Source organism: Hirundo rustica, chromosome 14, assembly GCF_015227805.2.
Source record: "Hirundo rustica isolate bHirRus1 chromosome 14, bHirRus1.pri.v3, whole genome shotgun sequence".
NCBI lineage: Eukaryota > Metazoa > Chordata > Aves > Passeriformes > Hirundinidae > Hirundo > Hirundo rustica.
The window spans coordinates 14855415-14878097 of NC_053463.1; the positions used below are offsets into that span (position 1 = coordinate 14855415).

At 40.1% G+C, this 22683-nt stretch overlaps 1 protein-coding gene across 1 annotated transcript in view; it reads left to right on the plus strand.

Annotated features, from left to right (window-relative positions):
• Positions 1 to 21787, plus strand: part of DOCK2 (dedicator of cytokinesis 2) — a 155436-nt gene extending 133649 nt beyond the window's left edge. Inside the window, 15 exon segments of the mRNA XM_058422522.1 lie at positions 639 to 758; positions 2353 to 2442; positions 3661 to 3765; positions 4560 to 4701; positions 6356 to 6437; positions 8616 to 8700; positions 10172 to 10258; positions 10597 to 10773; positions 11298 to 11381; positions 13292 to 13429; positions 14512 to 14639; positions 16241 to 16421; positions 17720 to 17840; positions 18792 to 18934; positions 20770 to 21787. Coding sequence (XP_058278505.1) covers positions 639 to 758; positions 2353 to 2442; positions 3661 to 3765; positions 4560 to 4701; positions 6356 to 6437; positions 8616 to 8700; positions 10172 to 10258; positions 10597 to 10773; positions 11298 to 11381; positions 13292 to 13429; positions 14512 to 14639; positions 16241 to 16421; positions 17720 to 17840; positions 18792 to 18934; positions 20770 to 20844 — 1758 coding nt within the window. The 3' untranslated portion in view covers positions 20845 to 21787.
• The last annotated feature ends 896 nt before the right edge of the window (positions 21788 to 22683 follow it).

The following is a 22683-nucleotide window of genomic DNA, read 5'->3' on the forward strand; positions in this document are numbered from 1 at the left end:
ATGTTGGCTTTCTGTTGTAGCTGCTAATTAATTATCTTTCACTATAACTATTGTTCATTACCAGTGTAATGAACAGTATCAATTAAAATGGTCAGTAAGATCAATTTCCATTACAAGGGAACATTCCAAATTTAAATGTTCTTCAGCAAAAATCTGATATTTCTTATGGAATTTACTTTAGTGCAGAATTACATAAATTTGTCCTATTTTGCTTAAACTTAATTTTGATTTTTTATGATCTTACAAATATGAGATATATTGTCTGTATTGGAATAGACAAAGATAATAGTATATGAAATATTTTAATACAAAAAAACCCTAAATCAAGTCAGTCAAGTTTACACCACTAAAAAAAAGGAACTAATTTTCTCACATAGATTTTTATACAAAATTTGTAAGTGGGGCAAGGATGGTCAGGTATAACATTTTAAAGTATTTTTTAAATATCTATTGCTGGTTATCACATAGCATTTATCTGAGGAGGCAGTGAATGCAATCCCAGTTTATCTGTGGATGGGTAAAAAAGAGTCGGGAAGAAAACATTTAGAAGATCCCAGGGGACCAGACCTTGTGGGAGGGGGGATTTTAATGTGAAACACTGAACTTGAAAATCCTTTTTGATTTGTTCTCATTCTCAGTGGTCGGATGAGCAATGTGCACCCCAAGTCATGTCAACAGAGTTCCAGTACTCACAGACCTACAGACACCTGAAAGAGAATCTGTATGAAAAGATCATAGAATACTTTGACAAAGGAAAGGTGGGTCTGGAGACTTCTCCTCCTCCAAATCTCTCTGCTGTGCTACCCTGAATAGTCGTGTTTAATGAATGCGCCCTGTACAAAACATTGTGAGGAAAAGCTGCTTTGAAATGTGGGTCAAGTAAAAACTGTGTCCTGGAGGCTTATTCCCAGAGCATATCTGCTCCATAGGAATATGTTCTTTCCATGACCTCATTCACAGGGAAAGAGGGCTAACATCTCAGCACATCGTCACAAGCATCTCTGTCAGGCACCAACAAAATACAATAAAAATGTTGAATCTATTTCCCCTTACAAAGAAATGAGTGTGGACTACACAGATTCCATTTCTAAACCACTCGGCCCTCAGTTCAAAAAAATCCAGGTGGTTCAAAATAGACATATTTGTTTGAGAGAGGACTGAGAATTGTATCCTGAACTTAAAATGTAATAGATTGATGCTCAGTACCTCAGCTTAGTTCAATTTAAGAAAAAAAATAAGTTAATAAAATAACCTGTCAGTGCAATGGCATTAGAGCTGAGAATTTTGGAAATAAAGCAAAGGACTAGAAAGCAGAGGGAAACTCTGCAGTGCCAGATAATTAATCCCATGACCAACAGGACCTTCAAGTCATTATGTCTTGTTCAGCCATAGCCAAAGGTACCAGAGGGGAAGGGAATTCATTCCTTCTGCTTCTTGCAAAAGAAGCTCTTCCTATAATTCACAAGGCAGAAAGTTTCAGCTTCCCAGGTTTTGTGTTGGCATCTGCAGTAACTGCCCTGCAGCAGTGCCCACCCACTGTCCCAGGAGAGCCGAACCCTCAGGGCTCCTGATCTGCAGCACTCAGCTGCCAGGGTCAGGGACACCTGGCCAGAGAGCACCTGGCAGCACGTGAGGATGGCCTGATGGGCAACTGGCAGTGTCCTCTCTGCAGCAGGGAATTCTTTGTCTCTTCTGTTCTGAGTAGGTGAGGAGACGGAATTTGAGAGTTATCCTCACGAGAGGGAGTTTGCTCCTGCTTTAAGACCACTTTTGTGAAGTGCCCACAGAAGAAGAGAAAAGCAATCCTGGTCTTCCAGTGACACTCATTGTCACAGGCAGCTGTTAAGTTGTGTGGAAGGAAGGAAGCTGCTACTCTGGGCAAGTGGAAATTTAAGGAGAGCTGTCATGGACAAGGGTCCCTGTGATTATGGATGCTGCAGGGTGTTTTGTTAAATGGTGTGTGTTTTAAGGACAGGCACGTGTCAATCCCCTCATAAACTGCTCTGTCTTTGGAGTGTGTTCTGAATGCTATCACCTCAATCATTTACTCTTTTTTTTTTTTTTTTTTGGTATCTGAAAGGTTAGATGATTTTTTTAAAAAGGTTACTCTACAAATAAAGAAGGTTTACTTATTCCTCCCTGTAATGAATCATAAAACACTTTTATTTTTTAACATTAATCTGCCTACCTTAAGTTTATGTTTGTCCTGAGCCTTCCACACTAAATCTGCAGTTAATAAATAACTGCACTTTAAAGACAGCATAATCAATGAAACTGCAGTTAAACTCTGATGCATGGAACACTTGTTTGTTGGTACTGGATTTACTTTTTGAATGTGTGGTTGCATTGCAGATGTGGGAAGAAGCCCTATCTTTATGCAAAGAACTTGCAGAGCAATATGAAAAGGAGGTGTTTGACTACGAACTTCTTAGTCAAAACTTGGTAAGATTTTATGCAGAGCTTCCAATTATTGCAGTCACAGAAATTAGTGCTTTCCAGCTATCAAACAGCAGAGCTGCCTATGAGCTTGTGGTCTAAAATGGATTTTTAATTCATTTGTTGAAGAGTCCCTGTTTCACTGTAGCAATCCAGTGGTAAAGTAGAAGTTCATAAACAACTATTGGTTAAAGTTGCATGAACATCTGTTTAATGAGGTATTTTAAAATGTCTGTAGATGAAATAAACATGTTCTTGCCTAGGGAAATTTAAAGGCCACGTTTTGAAGCCTCTGTACTGCCCTAGGATAGAAAGAACACCTGGATGAACTTTTCTCCCTAAAATTTTCTTTAAATTTTAGCAGCTTGGATCTTGAAAAGCCTGAATAATTCTGTCCTAATCAGGACAGTGGAAGTATTGCAGCACTAGGAATTGGAAAGAGGTCCAAAGGCTAGAAAAAAAAATTTTGAAGGAAAATAAAATACTCAGTTATTTGTTTTTATTGAAATTTAATGAATCCAAAAAGGATCCCACCCCCTACAAACTTTTTTTTTCCTACTCCCAATATTTCATATTTGTATGATTTTTAACAAATGTTTAGGGCTCATTCAATAGATATCCCTGAATCTTCCTCAAAAAAAACTTTGGGAATCAAATCATGATGTTCTTGAATGGTGCTGTGTACTAAGAAAGCTTCTTTTGCTTTGTTTTTATCATGAAACAAAATACATTTTTAAAGCCAGTTTAAGCTGCAGTGCTGTGTTCTCACAGACATAACACCTAAGTGACACTTGGTATTTTATGGAAGAACTTGTTCTAAGCCCTTCACACGGTGTGTGCCCTTAATACGAGGCTACAGTAAAAATTGGCGTTGATCCCATACCTGGGAAAATATTTGAGGCAGGGAGTTTTTCCAAATGTATGATTTCAGTAATGTTATCAGTGGCCAGGGATGACTTTGGTGTTTGCTTTTCTCCTAAGTTAAGGGTAAGCCCAATTCTGAGGTCAAATATTAAAGCTGAAGCCATACCCATTTCACTGTGTATTATATTTGCGTATAAATGTAAACAGTGTTTAATGCTCCCCTGCAGCATCCTGTGTGAAAGCTGATTATTGCTGTAGCTCATCAGCTGATAGCTGATAGCTCTTGAATGTGTAGTAGATGTTAAAAATGCATGGATGAAACCCCCAAACACAAGTAATTACTGTTGGTTTTGCTTTCAGATCCAGCAAGCAAAGTTCTATGAAAACATCATGAAAATTCTCAGGCCTAAACCAGACTATTTTGCTGTTGGATATTATGGCCAAGGATTCCCAACATTTCTAAGGGTAAACTTGATTAATTCTTACTCTTCCATCTTTTTTCATTCTTTTGCTTTCCTGTTTTCCTCACGATTAATGTCCAAATTCCTTTTTTGACCTCTAATATGCTCTGAGCTGACCTGCTCATACCAACTGTCTTGTACTGCTCTAAGTTTGTTCCTGAACGGCAACAATTCCTACTTTAGGACAATTATGGTAGGTTTGGATTGGTTTTATTCAAATATGCTGAATCTACTCTCTTTTCTTTTATTTTTTATCTGGTTTTGACTACAATGAGGGAAATCCAGACTCCAAGGGGTCTGGTTTTTCAAAGAAACCCGAGAAACTGGGGAAGCGCTGCACAACTGGATTGTACCGTCGTTTTTTAAAAGGTCATTGTTGTAATCACAGCAGAGCATAAAAATAAACTAAATATTTGATGTTTCTTACTACTAAAAACCTCTCTTATATAGCAATTAACAGGGAGGCTTTCTTCACACTTGGAAAGCAATGCTTCCCAAGTTTAAAGGCCAAAGCTGCCTTGAAAATGTTGGGAAAATGGTGAAATGATATGCTGGTGTTAAACCAGTGTTATTGTTTCTGAATAACAGAACTTTGAGTCCAGAACCTCTGGAGAGTCAGTGCTGCTCTCCAGTATCTGGTCAAAATGGTGTTTGGCTTCAGAGCTGATTAATACTCAGGAAAGAGAAACAGCCATTCCCAAACCTGGACACTGCTGTGTCTTTGTGCTGATCACCACGAAACTGCCGCTTCTGCCTCAGCACCGCCCTGCCCAGGCAGTAACTCCTCATCTCCTGCAGAACAAAGTGTTCATCTACCGTGGCAAGGAGTATGAGAGGAGGGAGGATTTCCAGGCCCAGCTGATGAGCCAGTTTCCCAGCGCTGAGAAGATGAACACGACCGCAGCGCCCGGAGAGGATGTGAGAAATTCTCCTGGTCAACGTATCCTTGGACATGTGGGAGATTGCAGAGGGAAGGAGGGTTGGGAAACCTTGTTCTTAGCATGAGTTCATCTCTGTGAAACAATAATTTCCTGAATAGGTTGGAAGTTTACTGACATGGCAGCTCAGTTTGCAGTTTTGCTTACATGTCCTCCATGTCTTTTCTGGTTTGTTCCTGAGAGCTCCTGTTTTGCTGGCAGTTCTGAGGAGTCTGTCTCTTTCATTCGTCATGGGAACATTTAGGTTGGAAAAAACCTTTAAGGTTGAGTCCAGCCACAAGCCTTGTTCACCCATGTTCCCAAGTGCTACATCTACATGTCTCTTAAACCCCTCCAGGGACGGTGACTCAACCTCTTCCCTGGGCAGCCTGTGCTAGGACTTGACAGCCCTTCAGGGAAGAAAAGTCATCGCAGTTCATACGTGGTTTAGCTTTATTTTCTTCAAATGGCAAAACCAGTGTCACACACTTGAAGAGACTCAGTTTAAAGCAGCAAATTTTCTGTTACCTCACATTTATTGATGTTGTATCTTGATATTAAATTCATGTCTTCCTTGAGCACTGCTCTGGCTGGCAGCACACTTTGGCATCACCTCCATTTCTTGGCAACATAAACATGTCCCACGTCCCTCAGAAGTTTTCCTAGGAAAATTAACTTACAATCGTTGTTAATCAGCTTTTAGAATGGCCTCGATTTGTCTTGGTTAGAATAACTCTGATTAATTTTTTCTTCTAATTTGAGTCATTAATGACTGAGCAGATATGAGATCACCTCATTGTATCAGACATCTGTTTTTGCTCGCTGATTTTCCTTTTTTAATTTTCCAGGTAATGTTGTAACACTTCACACACTCCCTTGAGTCTGTTCTGGTGGAACATTCTGGAGGAGAAAGGGAATACTTTCTTTTCACACTGTTGGGACTGAAGTGGGAGTATTACAGGCTTGTCTAAAATAGTACATTAAGCTTGAAAGCCATGCTCTCCCAAGTCTGTCTTGTCTCTTAACTAATTAATTTTTTTGGAGAACACGTTTCAGTCCTTAAGGTAGAATTTGTTCATCTATTTGCAAAGAGCAGGAGCTAGGCACTACTTCTGCACTTCTGCACAAGGATCTAACCAGAGGGCATGAGTTTCAAACATACTGAAATATGTAAGGATGTGATATATTTACTTACAAATACAGCATTCCAATTTTAAAAACAGCACTTCTATAGAGAAAGGAAATCTCAAGAAAAAGGGCTGTTCAGTTACAGATTTCAAAATGAAATGTTAACCATCATGTCTTTATGCACGCCTAGAGCTACACAGTGAAACTGTTAACATCAGATGTGGTTGATGTTATTTTTGTAAGTTGCCTGAGCTTAAAAATTTAATGAATGAGTCAGTGTGATAAATTCAGCTGCAGATATCCAGGCTCGGGAAATAATAAAAATATGCAGTTTGGAATTAATATGTATTCACTGGTTACTACTGGCAGATTTTTTTCCTTTTTGGCCAAGGAAACTCCAGAAATTAAACCCTGAACACTTCAGATTTTTCATCAGAAAATGTCTTTCTTTCTTTCTTTTTTTTTTTTTTTTTTTTTTTTTTCCCTCCTGCAGCCCACGTTATTTCATACTAAAAGTTAATAACATGCCCTTAACTTTCACAATTGCAGATATCCAATGTTTTACAGTGCAGCCAGTCCTGGAGGAACAGCCTAGATTCAAAAATAAGGCAGTGCCTGATCAAATCATAAAGTAAGTGAATTTCTGTGGTAGATAGTATAACGAAAATCCATCCATATTCCTAAACTAACAATTATTTTGTGAATTCAGTCACTTGCCAATGAATCTTGGAGATTTTGTTGTCTTAATTTATTGACTTATGTGCTCACAGAATGAGAGAACAGTTTATGAGGGAAGGCACCTTGACAGGCCGCCCAGTCCAATCCCCCAGGGACATCGCCCAGAGCTCCATCCCATCTGTCCTGGATATTCCCCAGGACCTCCATGAGAGAGCCTCTGCCCATCTACCACTGAAGAAATATCTCATGGGTGCAGGGCAGGGAGGTGGAATCTGTGCCCTGCGTCCAAGTTATTGAGTTCTCAACAAAACTTCTCAGACAAGTGGTGGAGAGAGCTCTTGGAGGTGACTGGCAATGTGAGAGTAGTTGAATGAAGGCTCTCGAATGGCAGGATCTTGTTATATTTTGTCAGGTCCAGTGCAGAATACACAGTGACAAAATGGTTTCTGCTGTTGTCATGGACTCTGGGTTTTGTAAAGGAATAAAGGAAATTAATTGACCCAAGTATTTTGAGAACAAACTGTATATACCAAAGTATTTTGAGAACTGGCCAAGAGCTGCTTCCAAACACCCTTGGTGTGCAGCCCTCTCCATGGAATCTTTACTGAAATAGCAACTGACTCAGAGTGGAAAAATAAGAAACACCTCCCCACATACACCAAAGTAAATAATGAAGATCTGAGCACAGGTCTTGCATGACAGGATTTTAAAATAAACAAACACAGACCGAAAAACAACCCAACCCAAAAAGTCACAAAAAATTGTGGTTCTGATTTCAACCTGATTGATTTTAAAATCAGTACCTGAAAGGCAGATTATAAATGTGGTCCTGCTGGAGCAGATTTCAGTGTAGAGCCAGCCACACTTCAAACTGCTTCAGTTTATGTAGCAAAGCGTTACACGTGAAGTACAATCTCTGCTCATAGGGGAGATTCTCTAATGGTTTGTCTCAGCTGCAGAATTCAACCAAACTGCTGACTACATCAGGGCTTAAAGATTTACTTTTATGAGTTTACTTTATTGGACATTTAATTGTTTGTTGCATTAGGTGATGGCAACGCATTTATTCCATCAAAGAGCTTCGAAATAACTCTCCTTTCAGATGGAGCTGCATAAAGGGATCTGACTTGGTGTGGGAGGATTTTCCAGTTACTTTTCTTTACTGATGAAGAAAATCTTTCCTTTTGGATCAGAAATCATAGCTTCCTATGAACTAACACACCATGTTTGCTTAACTCAGATGTTTGGGGCTTCTCCATTTTTTTTCTGGACTTTTAAAACATGCTTCAGTTTTACTGGAAGAGATTTCTGAGATTTTTGTTTTTCTGTAAAATTAGCTTTTACTTAACAAGGGTTTAAATTTAATTTACCTTTAAAACAAATACTAAAAACCCAAAGAAGAGATTTTCCTGTGGACAGCAAAATGCTTAGCCAAAACTCTGCAGCCCCGGTGCTAAAAGCCAAGTGGTTGTGAGTTTAGTGGAAAGATGTGCTCACAGTGATGGAGAAAGAAACAGCTGAATAGAACAGACCATACCATAAATTTGCAAAGCATTCTTTACATTGGTGTACTCCCCTCCAAGCACTTACATGCGTACTATTATCCGTCTCAAGAAATCATTATTAATGCCTTCAGCTGTTTGATTTGTTGAATGCTGTTCAGCACTGTGAGCAGGATTGTTGGGCAAGATTAAACTGTTATGTGTCATGTTCCACTCCAGGTGAAAATATCTGCTCTGCTCAGTCAGTTCTTTTGAGTGAAAGAGACTCCTTTCATAAATCAGGATAAAGCTGGCAAGCAGGGCACATGCCACAGCAAGATACGAGAGGAAACATCTCTTCTAGTCCTCCTGTAGATTTGAATGTCAATCTGGAAGTTCTGGAATTTTTATACCTGGGAAATACATCCAGTCACAAGTTGAAGTGTAATACTTGTAAAATACCATGTGTCGACTGATTTGTAGAAAAAGTAGTTGCCGTCTGATTTTCCAGTAAAGTCCTTTTTCTCTGAGCAGTAAATTTACTTTTAATTAAAAACTCAGCTATTCAAAATGAAATATCTCTCTGTGATAACAAGATCCATTAATTTCTGGTTTCTGTATTTTACAATAGTCATTTTTAAATCTTTCAGCTTTTATAAGTCAAACAACGTGCAGCTGTTCCACTATTCAAGACCAGTCAGAAAAGGATCTGTTGACCCTGAAAATGAATTTGCTGTAAGTAAATTAATGACAAGGTGATGGATGTAGTTCTGGTAACTGTGACTGAATTTTGATCCTAGCTCTTTTCTTAGGCTCAGATTACTCATTACAAACACCTTAGATTTGGTTCAAAAAAACCAAATGCAAGGCTTCTCTATTTCAGCATGACTCCTGTGTACTTAATTATACATCACTGTTCCAGCTGCAGGTAAACATTGTGCAGTCAAACATGTTCTGCATGCTTGTGTTCAGCAGCAACTTTTTCTGGTGCAGAGTTTCATTAGGAAACAAGGTGACTTGTAAATAAATATCAAATGCTTTGCTGCTTGTAGTTTGCAGCACTTCCATCAGCAGCCAGCCTGGCAATGAGGTGAGCGTTGTCTGCTTTCATAAGTCCTGTGAAATCTCACCTCGTGAGAGAACTGCCTGTGTCGCTTTTACTCACATACCTAATGGTGGAATGCTGAGGAATGGCCTTCACTCTTCAAATATTCTAAGAAATCTACACCACCATAAATTACTTTTCAGTGTTAAGCATAAAAATGTGGTAAAGTGTCTGTATTTTCATTTTACAGGTATCTGGTATTTTATGGTTTGTTTTGAAAAGCATCCCATCCAAGCCTTTTGGCTAAAGCTGTGCTCTTGGCATACTGCTGGGAAAAGCCATTTCTTTGCAAAATGCACAATTTCTGTTATGTGTGTGCTGATTAGCAGAGTCAACACTTCCATGTAAGAGCTTCCTACCTGCTGTTAAAGCAACACTTCAGATACAAACTCCACCCTGACATCCCAGAACGTATTGTCAAGACTCAGGATGCACCTTGGCTGCCTTTGCAAACTAGAGAGTTTGGGGCCCATTTATGAATTACAAGAACTAAATTGTTGATGTTTTCATTGCTAAGGACAATAGATAAGATGCCTGTTTCCTTCAAAGAGGTGGGAACTGGGACAGCTGGAGTGTCCTCATTCAGCTATTGTGGTATTTAACAGTACTGGCAGTTTCCATCAGCTGATAGTGAAACAAGGAGCAGCAGGGTAAATGGAACAGTGGCTATTCCAAACTATTCTAAAATACCAACAGCCAGTCTTGTTCAGAAAAGAAAAATGAGAGGACCAAAACCAAAGACAAAATGCTGGCAAGTTTTTATAGGGCTATTACTGCTTTTAATTGCAGAAATACCTTTAGAGAGTGCATTGTTTAATGACAGCCATTCCATCTATAATGACAAAAATCGGAGTACAGATTAAAGATTCAAAGGTAACTTGTTTTTCCCCTGCTTTGTGTAGGCTTTGTGCCTGAAGATGACCTAATCTGAAATCAGGAAAATTATTTGTTCAAGTTGCTGTTCTAGAGTGAGTTTGTAGTGTCTTTTCATACAAAGATATGCACGTTTTCCATCTACATCCATTTCACTCTGACATCTCAGAAAGCAAGAAAGATTAAAGTTTCAATCCTGAAGTATCATTTTCTCCTGATTATTTATAGTCTATGTGGATTGAGAGGACATCATTTGTCACAGCCTACAAACTTCCAGGAATCCTGCGCTGGTTTGAGGTGGTCTCCATATCACACGTGAGTGTTAACATGCTCAGGGTCCCTCCAACTTGTAGCTGTTGAATCCTCATGTACAAACCAGTTTACAAAATTATCACATGAGGCTACGGTTACTTCTTTTTGTACATACAAACGCAGTATAATTTACATTTAATCTTTCCACTGCTCAATACTTGAATGTTGTTCAGCACTGTGAGCAGGTCAATGTATCTTGTGCCTGATTTATAGTTTCAGAAATGAACAAGCCTGTGTGGGTTTGCTGAATTGCAAAGCTGTTGCTCACATATGTGAGTTAAAAAACCAAAAAGAGCTGTTTATGTCTTTATGAACCTTACAAGTCTTTTGTTTCTTTACAGTGCACAATTAGTCCTTTAGAGAATGCTATTGAGACTATGTCCACGACAAATGAAAAGATTTTGATGATGATTAACCAGTACCAGAATGATGAGAACCTCCCTATTAATCCACTTTCCATGCTTCTGAATGGAATTGTTGATCCAGCTGTTATGGGTGGCTTTGCTAAATATGAGAAGGTAGGAGCTTTTCAGTCACTGCAAAGAACATTTTCAGTTGCATCATCTCATAATCCTCCTACATCCTTTGTTGAAGTGGCAGTGCAGTGGGGATGGGGAATAGGGAAGCCATCATTCCATCAGTTAAGGGATCCTCAAATCCTCCTTTCCTGGTCACCTCTGTCTTTGAAAGCAATCCAAAATTAACTGAAGTTACCAGTTGATGTAAATCGTGATACTCCAAATCTGTGCCTTTTTAGATTCACTTTAAACTTAATTAGAGAAAAAATAATTAGGTTTCATAATAAGGGTCTCAAAGTCAGAAGTGCTGGATGAAGACCAAATGCATCTTTTTACAAAGTGCACCTCAGCTCCCAACTGACAGGGGGAGGAATTATCACCAGCAGCACCTGGCTCAGTTCCAAGCATGTGTCTCCTCTTTGATGAGCAGTGTCACCGTCACCATCCAGCTGTGTGGATTAACGCTTGATTTCTTTACCTGTCAAAATGATGGACTGCATTTTTTTTTTTTTTTTTTGTCTAAGGCTTTCTTTACAGAAGAATACATCAGACACCATCCAGAGGACACAGAAAAACTGAACAGACTCAAAGATCTGATTGCTTGGCAGGTAATTTCTCACTGACAGCCACCACTGAGGTTTCACCAGGGGTTCCTTTGTTCCATTCCTGTCTAGCAGGAGAATGCAGCATTGAGATGATTGTGTCATTTCCAGGGTTTTTTTAACCCCTGAAAGGTATTTTGTAGAATGCATCATCTATATGCTTAAAAGGGCCAGGATTTCCAACTTGGGTTGTATTCCTGCAAAGAAAACTGAGAGCATGACAAAGGTCATAATGACTTCATGAATTTCTGGGGTTGGCAAATAACAGGAACTCTCTTGGGAAACAACTCTTTCCTAGAGTATTTCTTTTTTTCTGGAGGATTTTTTTTTCCCTACTAGAAATATTAATGGAGTGTTTGCTGCACCCAGGAGTTATTTTCATGCTCAGGGACTCTTCAAGACTGCTGCTATGTGTCTTCTGTGGGGCAAATAGCATGGAAGATTATTAGGAAATATTTTTAAGTTGTATCTCCAGAGGAGAACTGAGTATTCTCCCTATGCTGGCAGCACTAAGGTCATTTGAGTTTACTATTCATTATTTTATATACAGTGTATATACGATAAGAAATCCAGCCTGCAGAACCCTTTTGTTCTCAAGGAGGAAAATGTACCTATGGAAGGTGGTAGCAGAAAAAACCTCTACTTTTGCTGAGATTCAAGGGAAAATGGCTCTTTCTGTTGACCTGCTAATGATAATGGAGCAGAAAAAACCATGACCTCAGAAATTATCCATTCTATTTCCATTAACCAGTCCAAAATAGAACTCATTGCTATCAATAGATAGATAGAGAGATAGTAAGAAATAGTGAGGGTTCATCTGGGATTTTACTGTCAGAAATGAATGAATGGCTCAAGTTGTTTCTCCTCATGTTCCATGTCTCATTCTCTGAACTTACTAAAACATTCCTGGAAATATCCAAGGTCAGGTTGGCTCTGAACAGCCGGATGGAATTGAAGATGGCCCTGTCTGTGGCAAGGGGTTGGACTGGAAGACCTTTAAAGGTCACTTCCAACCCAGACTATTCCATGATTCTATGGTCCTTTCTCTCTCTCACAGATGAGAAACAGCAAAAATGTACTGTTTATTCCTCTCTCAGCCGTCAAATGAATCTTCCAAATAGCTTTAATGGACTTGTTTGTACTGTTTTCTTAATGTTCTTGAAGTTTCTTCCTGTTTCATTATGACTCATCCCAGTTTGGTTTTTTGAGTGGTACCTTCACAGTTTCTCCTGTGTCCCTGCCCACCACAGCTGTGTGTGCTGTTGTTTTCTGGCCATCAGAATCACTCCGTGAATTCAGTGGGATTGACTGACCACAATGTCATCTGGCAACAGGAAATAAGGGCTACTTCCTACCTATCCCTGCAAATCCCTCCAAGGGGGACAAACAGATCTGTCAGTAACAGATGGGCTTTAATCCCACGATTATAAAAGCTATATTGCAATTGCACTTCCATAAAACATGATCAACACAAAGGGTGGACCAATGTCCACAGTATTTATTGAGTCTGGACATAAAAAGGAAGTGTGGACTCTAAGTGGATTTCACAAAAATCCCAGATATAAATGCAAAAGCATTAAAAGCTGAAGTAAAGCAGTTAGAAAAGGTTAGTGGTAGAATGGGAGTTAAAAGTATTTTGCTAAAATCTCATAACATTAAAATACATAGAAGAGAGAGAACATAGCCTCTGTGAGGCAGCCAAGGTTTTTCGGAAATTTACTGGGAAAACCCATTTTTCATGAGCCTTTTCCATCTTGTATTTGCTGCTCCAAGCTGAGATCAATGGGCAAATCCACCCGTCAGTCACAGGAAGAGTTTTGCAGTTGATTTCCCTGATAATTCAAACAGAGCCAGAGAGGTTGTTGGACCCACTTGAAAAGTCTCACCTTTTTTTTTTTTCTTTTGTTTCTCCTAAGATACCTTTCCTAGGGGCTGGAATTAAAATTCATGAAAGAAGAGTTTCTAATAATCTTCGTCCTTTCCATGACCGGATGGAGGAATGTTTCATGCACTTAAAAGTTAAAGTGGAAAAACAATATGGAGCCAGAGAATTGGTATTATTCTCCTTTTAACCGCTACCCTAAATTCTCTTTATTTAATACACATCTTGTTCTAAACAAAAACATGCTATTTTTTTTGCTTATGGATTTTCTTGTGAACTAAAGGTTGTAGGATCTGAGTTGTATCATCCAAGAGCTGATCCAATCCTCTGACACATCAAATGTTCCTCATTCTGGAAGATTGAGTGTATTTTATTACGACTTAAAGTTGCAAGACTTATTGGGGAAGTAAAAGCAAGTTCTTATGTTTGTTCTCTTTGTAATTTTTCTTAGTGGTTTAGGGCTTTGATCTGCAATTGATGTCTCCCTGTGCCAGCCACTTCCAGCTGTGTTGTGAAGTAAAATCTGTCATGTGTATAATACTATAAATATTAGTTGAGAACAAACTGAAATATCTGGGAATTGAAGGATAACTTCCGAACACAAATTCTCCAGACAATTCTCGAATAAAATATTCTATCTGAGTTGTACAGGCTAGCAAGAATGACTTGGCCTGGTTTTTGTGATTAAATGACAGTTACTTTGGAAATTATTTTATATTGTTGCTTTCAGCATTGGTGATTTTATAATAGGATTTGTTTCTTCCATTACAGGGGGAAAAGTAGCAAGTTCCTTACTTGAATTTTGGATATGTGCTGTATTATACACCTGTATGGTGAACATTCTATATATCTATCTGAATATGGTTTTTATTTTGCAATAATAGAGGCTGTAATTGCAGTAATTTATTTGAAATCATGTAATTGCAATAATAATTGCAATAACAGAGGCTGTAATCCGCTATCAGAAATCTTGCCTCTTGCATGAACCCTCCAGCACTCCGAGGGACCAGCACTTAAAAAACCCAATCTGTTTAAAATTTCACAGAGAATGTACTTTGTGAATTGAGTTTGGGAGGTCTGAAGAGTAAGAACTCATCCAGACACAGGATAAATCACAGTAATTAACGGGAGCAGACAACTTTTTTCATGCCAAGCGTTAAACATCTGCACAGCCTTCAAGGCGTGGTGTGAGAAGGACGAATTGAGGATGCAGAGTGGTTTGACAGGATGTGTTTCTCTTTTTTCATCCTGTAGCCAGAGTTTGATGACAAGAGGGTCGGGCGGCCGAGGTCGATGCTGAAATCCTACCGCCAGTTATCCTTCATCTCCATGAGCTCCATCGGTTCCGACTGCAGCACTCCCAAAAAACTTGCTTCAGAAAGGTTGGTTATAAAGACAGTACAAATCCTTTTTCAGTCCTGTTTTTTAATCAGTTTTATGAGGTGGAAAAAAAAAAAGATTTTTAAAAAGGAATGATGACCACCAGCAGCCTTTTCAAATTATACCAACATTATTTTTAACTGTAGTTATCACTTCCTCCAGGCTGAAAACTGCAGAGTTTCAATCTTAACAGACAAAATGTGTTCAACTCTCATTGGAAAAAAAAAAAAAAAAAAAAAAAAAAAAAAAAAAAAAAAAAAGGGCATTTCATTCTCAGAAAATAAGTATTTTAAAAATGAAATCACTTTTTAAAAATTTACCAAAATTTGAGGTTTTTTACAAGTTTCTTTTTATACGGCTTCTAACTTGATTAGTATCCTTTTCTTTGTAAAATGTGAATAGGAAAGGAACAGCCTTTACAAACTTGAAAAGGAGGTGGAAGATTTTAGTAAAGCCTGTAGTAATGTAAAATGCTTTGCCTAATGTGTTTTAATTGCAATACTGGAAAACAAAAAGGCTTTTAAATTTGAGAGAACAATTATGGGTATAGCTTTTTCATCCACAAATTGTTTTGTCCACTTTATAAATTATCTCTTAGGCACACAGAACTTCTTCCCAAGCAAGGTATATATAAAACTGAACTTGTTGAGCAGTGTTTGATTATTTTTTAAACATCTGATCTCCCTTTTTGAGTAGTTCACTTTGAAAAATTCCAGTGGTTTATGTGGAAAGGTTGGTTCTTCTGACACCCCTTGTTCTATTCTGAGATTCCTGAGGCTGCTCCTGCTGTCCTCCAGCTTCCTCTCCTGAAGGGTGGAGCAGACAAACATCATTTGTGTGCTGCAGTACAACAGGACACCTCTGACAGGACCACTGAAGCAATGGCATCGTGCACCTGCTCTTAGTACTTAGGATCCTAATTTGTTTCTAGGAAGCACAGGTCAACAGAGTCACCACACTTCTTGATTTATCAGTTTTTATGTTGTAACTAAGTTCAGACCCCAACCTCTGAAGGTTGAGAAGGGAGTAAAGCCAGCACCAATTTCATGGGGTATTTTTTTAAAGGAAAAGTAGCCCAATTTTTAAATTAGAGGAAGAGAGAAGGTGGAAAGGGGATTAATCTCTGGGTATGTGCATTCTTGTCCAACATGGTGAAATAAAGAGGAGAATGCATGGAAAACATGCCAACAGATACCAGTACTCTGTTCCACTTTGGCTCTTGTACAACCACAGCAGCATGTCTTGCTTTCAGCACCACCATCACCACACGTCAACTTGCCATGTGAGCTCTACTCTGTTTACTTTAGGAGTTCTTAAGCTGATGCACAAATCTTTAAGCAGGGGTTTGAACTCGTTTTAATATTTTATGTTCTTTGCTACATTTCAAGATGGTGTCACACCGCCTGAAGGCATCTTATTTGTGTCTCCAGTTGCCAGCTGCTGAAGCACATCAGATACTTTTTGCCAGCAGTTTGCAAGGCTGCCTAGAAAGTAGAAGGAAAGAATGACCTGCATTTATATTTCATGGGGAAATGACATCAGAATTCCAGCAGCTTTAAAATATCACTCAGCAACTTGTACTTTCTTTCTTTTGCCCCTGCAGCTTTGATCTGGAAGCAGTGCTGCCAAAGCAAGGAAAAGCAGAATCAGAGGAGATTGCTCCGCAAAATAATCCTCATCCTGAAGTCAAGATGAGACGGTCCAAAAAAAGACCAAAAAGAAGCAGCGTGGTGTTTGCTGATGAGAAGGCAGCAGCTGATATTTCTATCTCTGACATGAAATGTGTATGTTACTGATCTAGAGTAGTGTTTTATAATCCCCGAAAAAGAGGACATTACTCCTGTCCTTAGAAAAAGAAAAATACATCCCAGAGAACCCCAGCTGTCATGAAGGGAAGGATGCAGGATGCAGAGATGATCTGCCCTGCCGTGAATGAAACACGCAAGATGCCGTGGAGGACACAAATCAGTGAGAAAATCAGATCATCTCTCCTGGCTTCTGGTGACAGATAGCAGAGCTCCGAGGCTGCGGGTTCTGAAGCCTGGTTAGCTCAGAGAGGAGCACTGTGTGGGGAGGGTTAAGCTGCTTTCCTGAGGAGAGGCAATTGACTGTGCTGACATTTCATGGCAGCTCCTCGCAGTCAGGGCTATTTCAAAAGTGATGAGCCCTGTACGTTTTGTACCTTGTTATGGAACATGCAGCTGTTAGCAAAGTGCAAGATTGCAAACAGTGCTCCTTAAATGGTGCCAGACCGAAGTTTGGAAGCACTGGCATCTCTCGCTCCATAGATCACCCGAGGGCTGCATCATTACAGTGACTTATGGAACTTACACTGGGCCTTTTTTCTAGAGTTTAATTCTCAGGAGAATTTTATTTTAGTGTGTAGTCCTCTGAGTCCTCTGGATACACAAGCCCCATCTAAATTAAAAAGCCAGGCAATAACAGATTGTTGAATTACATGGAGGGAGCATAAATAATCTGATCAAAAACATTTGAAGGAATCGTCAAAGGTGAAATGAATGGAGTAGAAAGCCAAGACTGTTTGGGGAGGCACAGAGAAACTCACGGATGATTGTGACTGTCTTACACTGCGTGTCCTTATGCAAAAGAGAGAGAAAGCACAAGTCATGCTTTGGGAAGCACTGATATACAAAACCAAGTAACACCTTTTGCTTTTGATGAAATTAGATAACACACACACCAAACTGGGGATCCCACCGTGTATTGAGTTAGAGGATTTTCTTCTGCTTCAAAAAGGCAGTGACAAGGCTTTGCAGCAGCCGAGCTGGGCATGTTAATGAAATAGGGAAAAATGTGTTCAAAACTTCATTTCACTTTGCAGATCACACCCAGAGTTGTCTGATGGTATTTTGCAAAAAAAATAGGGCAGAAATTCAGATTTCAGATCACAGATTACTTCTGTAACTTTTCTTAGAATTCTTTATTTCTATGTAGAATGAAAAGGTTTTATCTAACTATGAATTATCTGCAAAATTATTACATAGTTTTAGATTGTACATAATATGATACATGAACCAGACTCTCAGTTCACCATTAATGCTGGGGCTTTTTTATTTAACAGCTGTCAAGGAAATATGAGTTCATGAGTGACACCAACCTCTCAGAACATGTGGTGGCACCTCAGAAAACTTCTGTCCTGAAGCAGATGAGCACTGTCAGTCGTTCTATGCCAACTATCCCAGGTAAGGTTCGTTCCCTAGGGTGAGAGTTCTGAACTTTATTAGGATGTTGAGAAAACAGCAGTGGAGGGTTTGCTCCAAGCAGGGCTGGCAGCTCTCTCCACCCTTGTGAAATCCACTGGGACAAAAGTTATAACTGAAGAGTGTTCTGTGCATGTGAGGCTGGACTGCTCCAAATGCTTGTTAACACCGCAGTACCTTGTACCAAAATGCAAATTCTGAAACTGTTACTCCTGCGGCTCCAAATTTCACTTGAGTACAGTGTGAGCATTCCTGCTGCCTAGAAAGAGACAGGGTTTATTCAGCTTCCCTGCTCAGTAGGGTCTGAGGAGCAGAAACCAGGGCTCACAGCCAAGGGCAGTGTGGGAAACGGGGAAATGCTCCGTGGTGTGCTTTGGGGGATGAATATCCCTAAAGGCTGCCCCATAACAGGATTTCAACTTCTGCTTTTGAAACCAGAGAGGAATCCTATAGATTGCCTCACCACAGGAGGCAGAAAAGCAAGACTGAAGCTGGAGCTCATCTCCAGGCTGGGGCACACAGAGAGAACAGCCCAGTGTCAGTCTCTCTTACCCCTTGTTCCATAGGACATCCCATTTCTGAGCCTGCATTGCATCTGTCCCTCTCGCTGCCCCTCTCTTTCCAGATGCTTGTAACAGATATTTAACACAACACAACAGACTGCCATGGCCCACTTCTTTGTCATCTGTCCATCTATTTTTAATTCTTTGGCCAGATTGGTTCTTATTTTTCACTGCTCAATTTCATTGTAATGAGGTTTATTGTTTCCTTATCGTTTAATATTTTATTCTAAGTTTATAGTTAGATTTAAAATGTTTCCATTTTTTCTAGTCATTGCAGTAGTTCATAATTTTGAGTTCTGCTTTGTCTTACAGTCTGACTCTCCTTTTTTTATTCTGTTTTGTGTAACCAATATTTTTTTTCCATTCTAAGGATTAACTCTGTCTGTCAGCCCTGTGGCACCCGATGAAACAATTGCCTCACACAGGCTGAGCCAGCCAGTGTTTCCTTCCACCTCAGATGGTGACAAGAAAACCTTAAAAAAAAAGAGAGTGAACCAGTTATTTAAAACAAAGGTAGGTCCTGTGTGTTTGTGGGGTGAAAAAGGAAGGGTTACACGCTCAAAAATTCTGTGCTATGAAAATTAAGTATTTTTGAGGCACATAGGCTCATAAGACAAACTCTGCTTTTCTTCCTTGATGCTTTTGTCAGAGAGCAGGGTGGAAGCAAAGCTGGCTGTGGCCACACTTCCAGTGAGAGGGATTTTGGGATGGAGGGCTGGAAGGATGGAGTCATGCAGGTGTAGAGGGATGGAGGGATGCAGGGGTGCAGGGCTGGAAGGATGGAGGGATGGAGGGGTGCAGATGTAGAGGGATGGAGGGGTGCAGGTGTGTGGGGGTGCAGGGCTGGAAGGATGGAGGGATGGAAAGATGCAGTGGTGCAGGGCTGGAAGGATGAAGGAATGGAATTATGAAGGAATGCAAGGATGCAGGGATGAAGGGAATGGAGGGATGGAGGGTTACAGGGATGGAGGGTGCAGGGATGCAGGGATGGAAAGATGAAGAAATGCAGGGATGTAGGGATGGAGGACTGGAAGGATGCAGGGATGGAGGACTGGAAGGATGCAGGGCTGCAGCTGCGTGTGCAGCTCGGCTCCCGCCCCGCGAGAGGGCGCGGGCAGCCCGCGGAGAGCCGGTACCGCGGGGAGGGAGCGAGGGAGGGAGAGAGCGGCGATGGCCGGCGGGATCGGGCCGGGATGGGATGGGATGGGACGGGACGGGACGGGACGGGACGGGATGGGATGGCATGGGATGGCATGGGATGGCATGGGGTGGGAGCGGGCTGAGCGCGGCACCTGCCGAAGATGCTCGGTGCAGATACTGAGTGCAGCGTGGAAATCCGCTCCCGCTGGAGTCCTCACTCCTGCTTAAAGCCGGCTGCCTTCCTTTAAAGTGAGGGACCTTTCACTGATGTCCGAAATTTTCACAAAGTTAAAACGATTTCATTTCACGTAGTGTTTGGCAGAAAAAACAAAAACATATATATACACATATATATACACGTGTATATACATATATATACATATACATACATACCTACATATAGATATAGATATAGATATAAAATCCAAAGCAGCTTTTCAGACACAGAATGGGAAGGTTTCCTACTTTGAAGGTAGTGGTAGGGAGACATTTAATGCAGACGTGGGTAGCTACCAATATGAATTACTGCATAAGTATTCTGCAATATTTTGTTATATTTTGCAGGCCAACTTTTCTGATCTTTCAGTGCGAGGGGTTGTTTTTGCTTTCTTTTTTCCTAGGTAATAGGTTTCATTTGTATTCATTACTTTCTGCAGTGTTTTCAGGTTTCCTTAAAAAAAAAAAAAAAAAAAAAAAAAGATAATGCCTTCAGGGACCATATAGCAACGCTTAGGAAAACCTTCAGTTAAATGTGCTCATAATCACATTTTTCTGGTAGGAACAAGAATTGCCTATTAATGTGAAGTCTGTAGTATTTCACTTACATTCAATTTATCACACATTTGCTTGTTTCAGGCCCAGGAGTAGCAGCTTTTCAGTGCTATTTCGTCCACTCATATTTAAACTTATATAGCATATAAAATACAGAGGATTGAATGTTCTTTCTTACATGGCAGAAAAAGGACTAACTACAGGTAAAAATCCAGTTGTGAGGTGCTTCATAACATGTTTAGAATCATGTGGATAGGTTTAAATACAGGGTTAAGGTTTTGCAGAATAGAGAAATTAATTCAAAACATGCAGGATTTGGTCAATGTATTTTTTCTCTAGCTACAGCTTAAAGGCACAAGTAATGAATACACATATTAGTGGATCCAGCACAGAATCAATTTTAACATAGGAAAATCTTGTTTTGGTGTTTTTTTCAGCGCATTTCCAAAGTTCTGGAAGATGGAAAGCAGTCTGTGGAGCAGTATTTCAAACCTTCAGCAGCAGATCTGTGATCAATTTTTACAAGACCACTCCTCAACTGAAAATATTTTTATCTACACACAAATATTCTATTTTAGAGCACCATCCACTCTAAGGAAAGGCACTGATGGAGAATATGAACAACACCCCCCTTGGGCTCCGATAAGTTACTTGTGATAGAGATACAGGAATAACATTTGAGGAAAACACTGCAGGATGTGTCCACCGGGATCTGGAACAGAAACCTCCGGCTGCAGAGGTCGAAGGGAGCTGGATGTTCCCTGGGGACAAAGCTTGCTCCTGGGAAGTGACACGTGTGTGAAGGCCACCTGCAGCTCCCATGTGTAACGCAGTCAGGGTCTGTTCTTCCCAAAGAGCAGAGTTATGGTTTCCTGGAGCTTGTACAGACACACTCCAGACATCCTAAACCCTCACTGGCAGCGTAGCCAAGGCAACAGATGGCTCAGCACAAAATAGCCACTGACAGTTTACTGTGTGGCTGGATTTCCAGTCCTCAATCCCTCTGCTGCTCCCAGCACTGCTCTGTGTCCTCAATCTTCCCTGGGTGATGTCCATGGCTGTGACACCATTGCTTGAGTTGTTTTCAGAACAGCAGCTATTATGTGGAGAACATGCAAAAGTTTATTCACACCTGTACAAATTGACCTTACATCCAGCAGCACGATGAACAAAAGCTGCACTTTCTGCTGTTCAATAAAATGCTACAAATCTGGTTTATTTGCCCTTTCTCCCTGACATCTCCAGGTACCATCGTGTGAAAGGTAATAGGATTTTACTGACAGCAAACAGAATTCTACGAGCCCAGGTTTTCTGGGTTTAGATTGATTTTCTGTGTCCTCCCACGTCGTGAGGTGGAGCTGGGAGGTGATGCCTCACTGGTGTGAAGCTCCACAGCACTACAGGTCAGCACCTTGGAGTTTTTATAACCCGTCAGCTCCTTCTCAAAGTGTGTTTTCCAGAGAGAGGGGGGTCTAAAGGTGAATAATTGATTTCCTTCACTCATCCCTCTATATTTCAGATACCGACAGAGGTTTATACTAAGTAAATAAAATATGTTCATGTACAGTGTTGTGGGTGAGGGGCCTGACCTCGTTGCCATTTTTACAGATTTGGGAAGGACAAAGAGGTTAAAGTTATTCCTTGCTGTGGAGTTCAATCTATGGAAAGATATCTGCAGTTTGTTTAAACCTAAGTTTTTCTATCAACACTTTAACATACAGTGGGAATAAAGAGTTTTATGAACTTAGACTCTCTTTGCAAGTTGTCAGAGTGAAGCTGTTTTTTACAGGAGTAGTTAGTGGTTGTTTTCTGTGAGAGGTTTGGAGTATTTGCCATTGGAGTGAATGCTGCACCTTCAACAGAATAACCATAAAAAAAACCAAAATGGGCCCAGTTTTAACACTAACTGCAGTGTTTGGCATGAATTCTGATTGACTTTTGGTTTCATTTCGTTTCGTTTGCTTTCCACAGCAACTTGATAATGCTTCTCAAGAGGCACAGAGGAAGAAAAAGGTTTTCCTAGGAAAAAGTCTTCTGTTTAATAGAAAAGGTTATCTGTGAGTGGGAGAAAGTGGGAGGTTGAAAGGTTGCACGTTTAACATCTTGCTAACCTGGAGGAAGAGGAGGGAGGGTATCAAAGCTGTCCTTCAATATGATCTGCAGGTACCCTGAATATAGCACAAAATAAACAAATATTTTAAGAGAAAAAGTTTGGTTCTACTGGAAATAAGTAAGAAAAGGATGATTTAGGAATGGTTTATTCTTTGTAAAAATACCTGTTAAAAGTTGCCTGTTATTTATTGTATCTTACAGAGATGCTTTCGGGTAAGTAGAAAATAGTTTTACCTCTA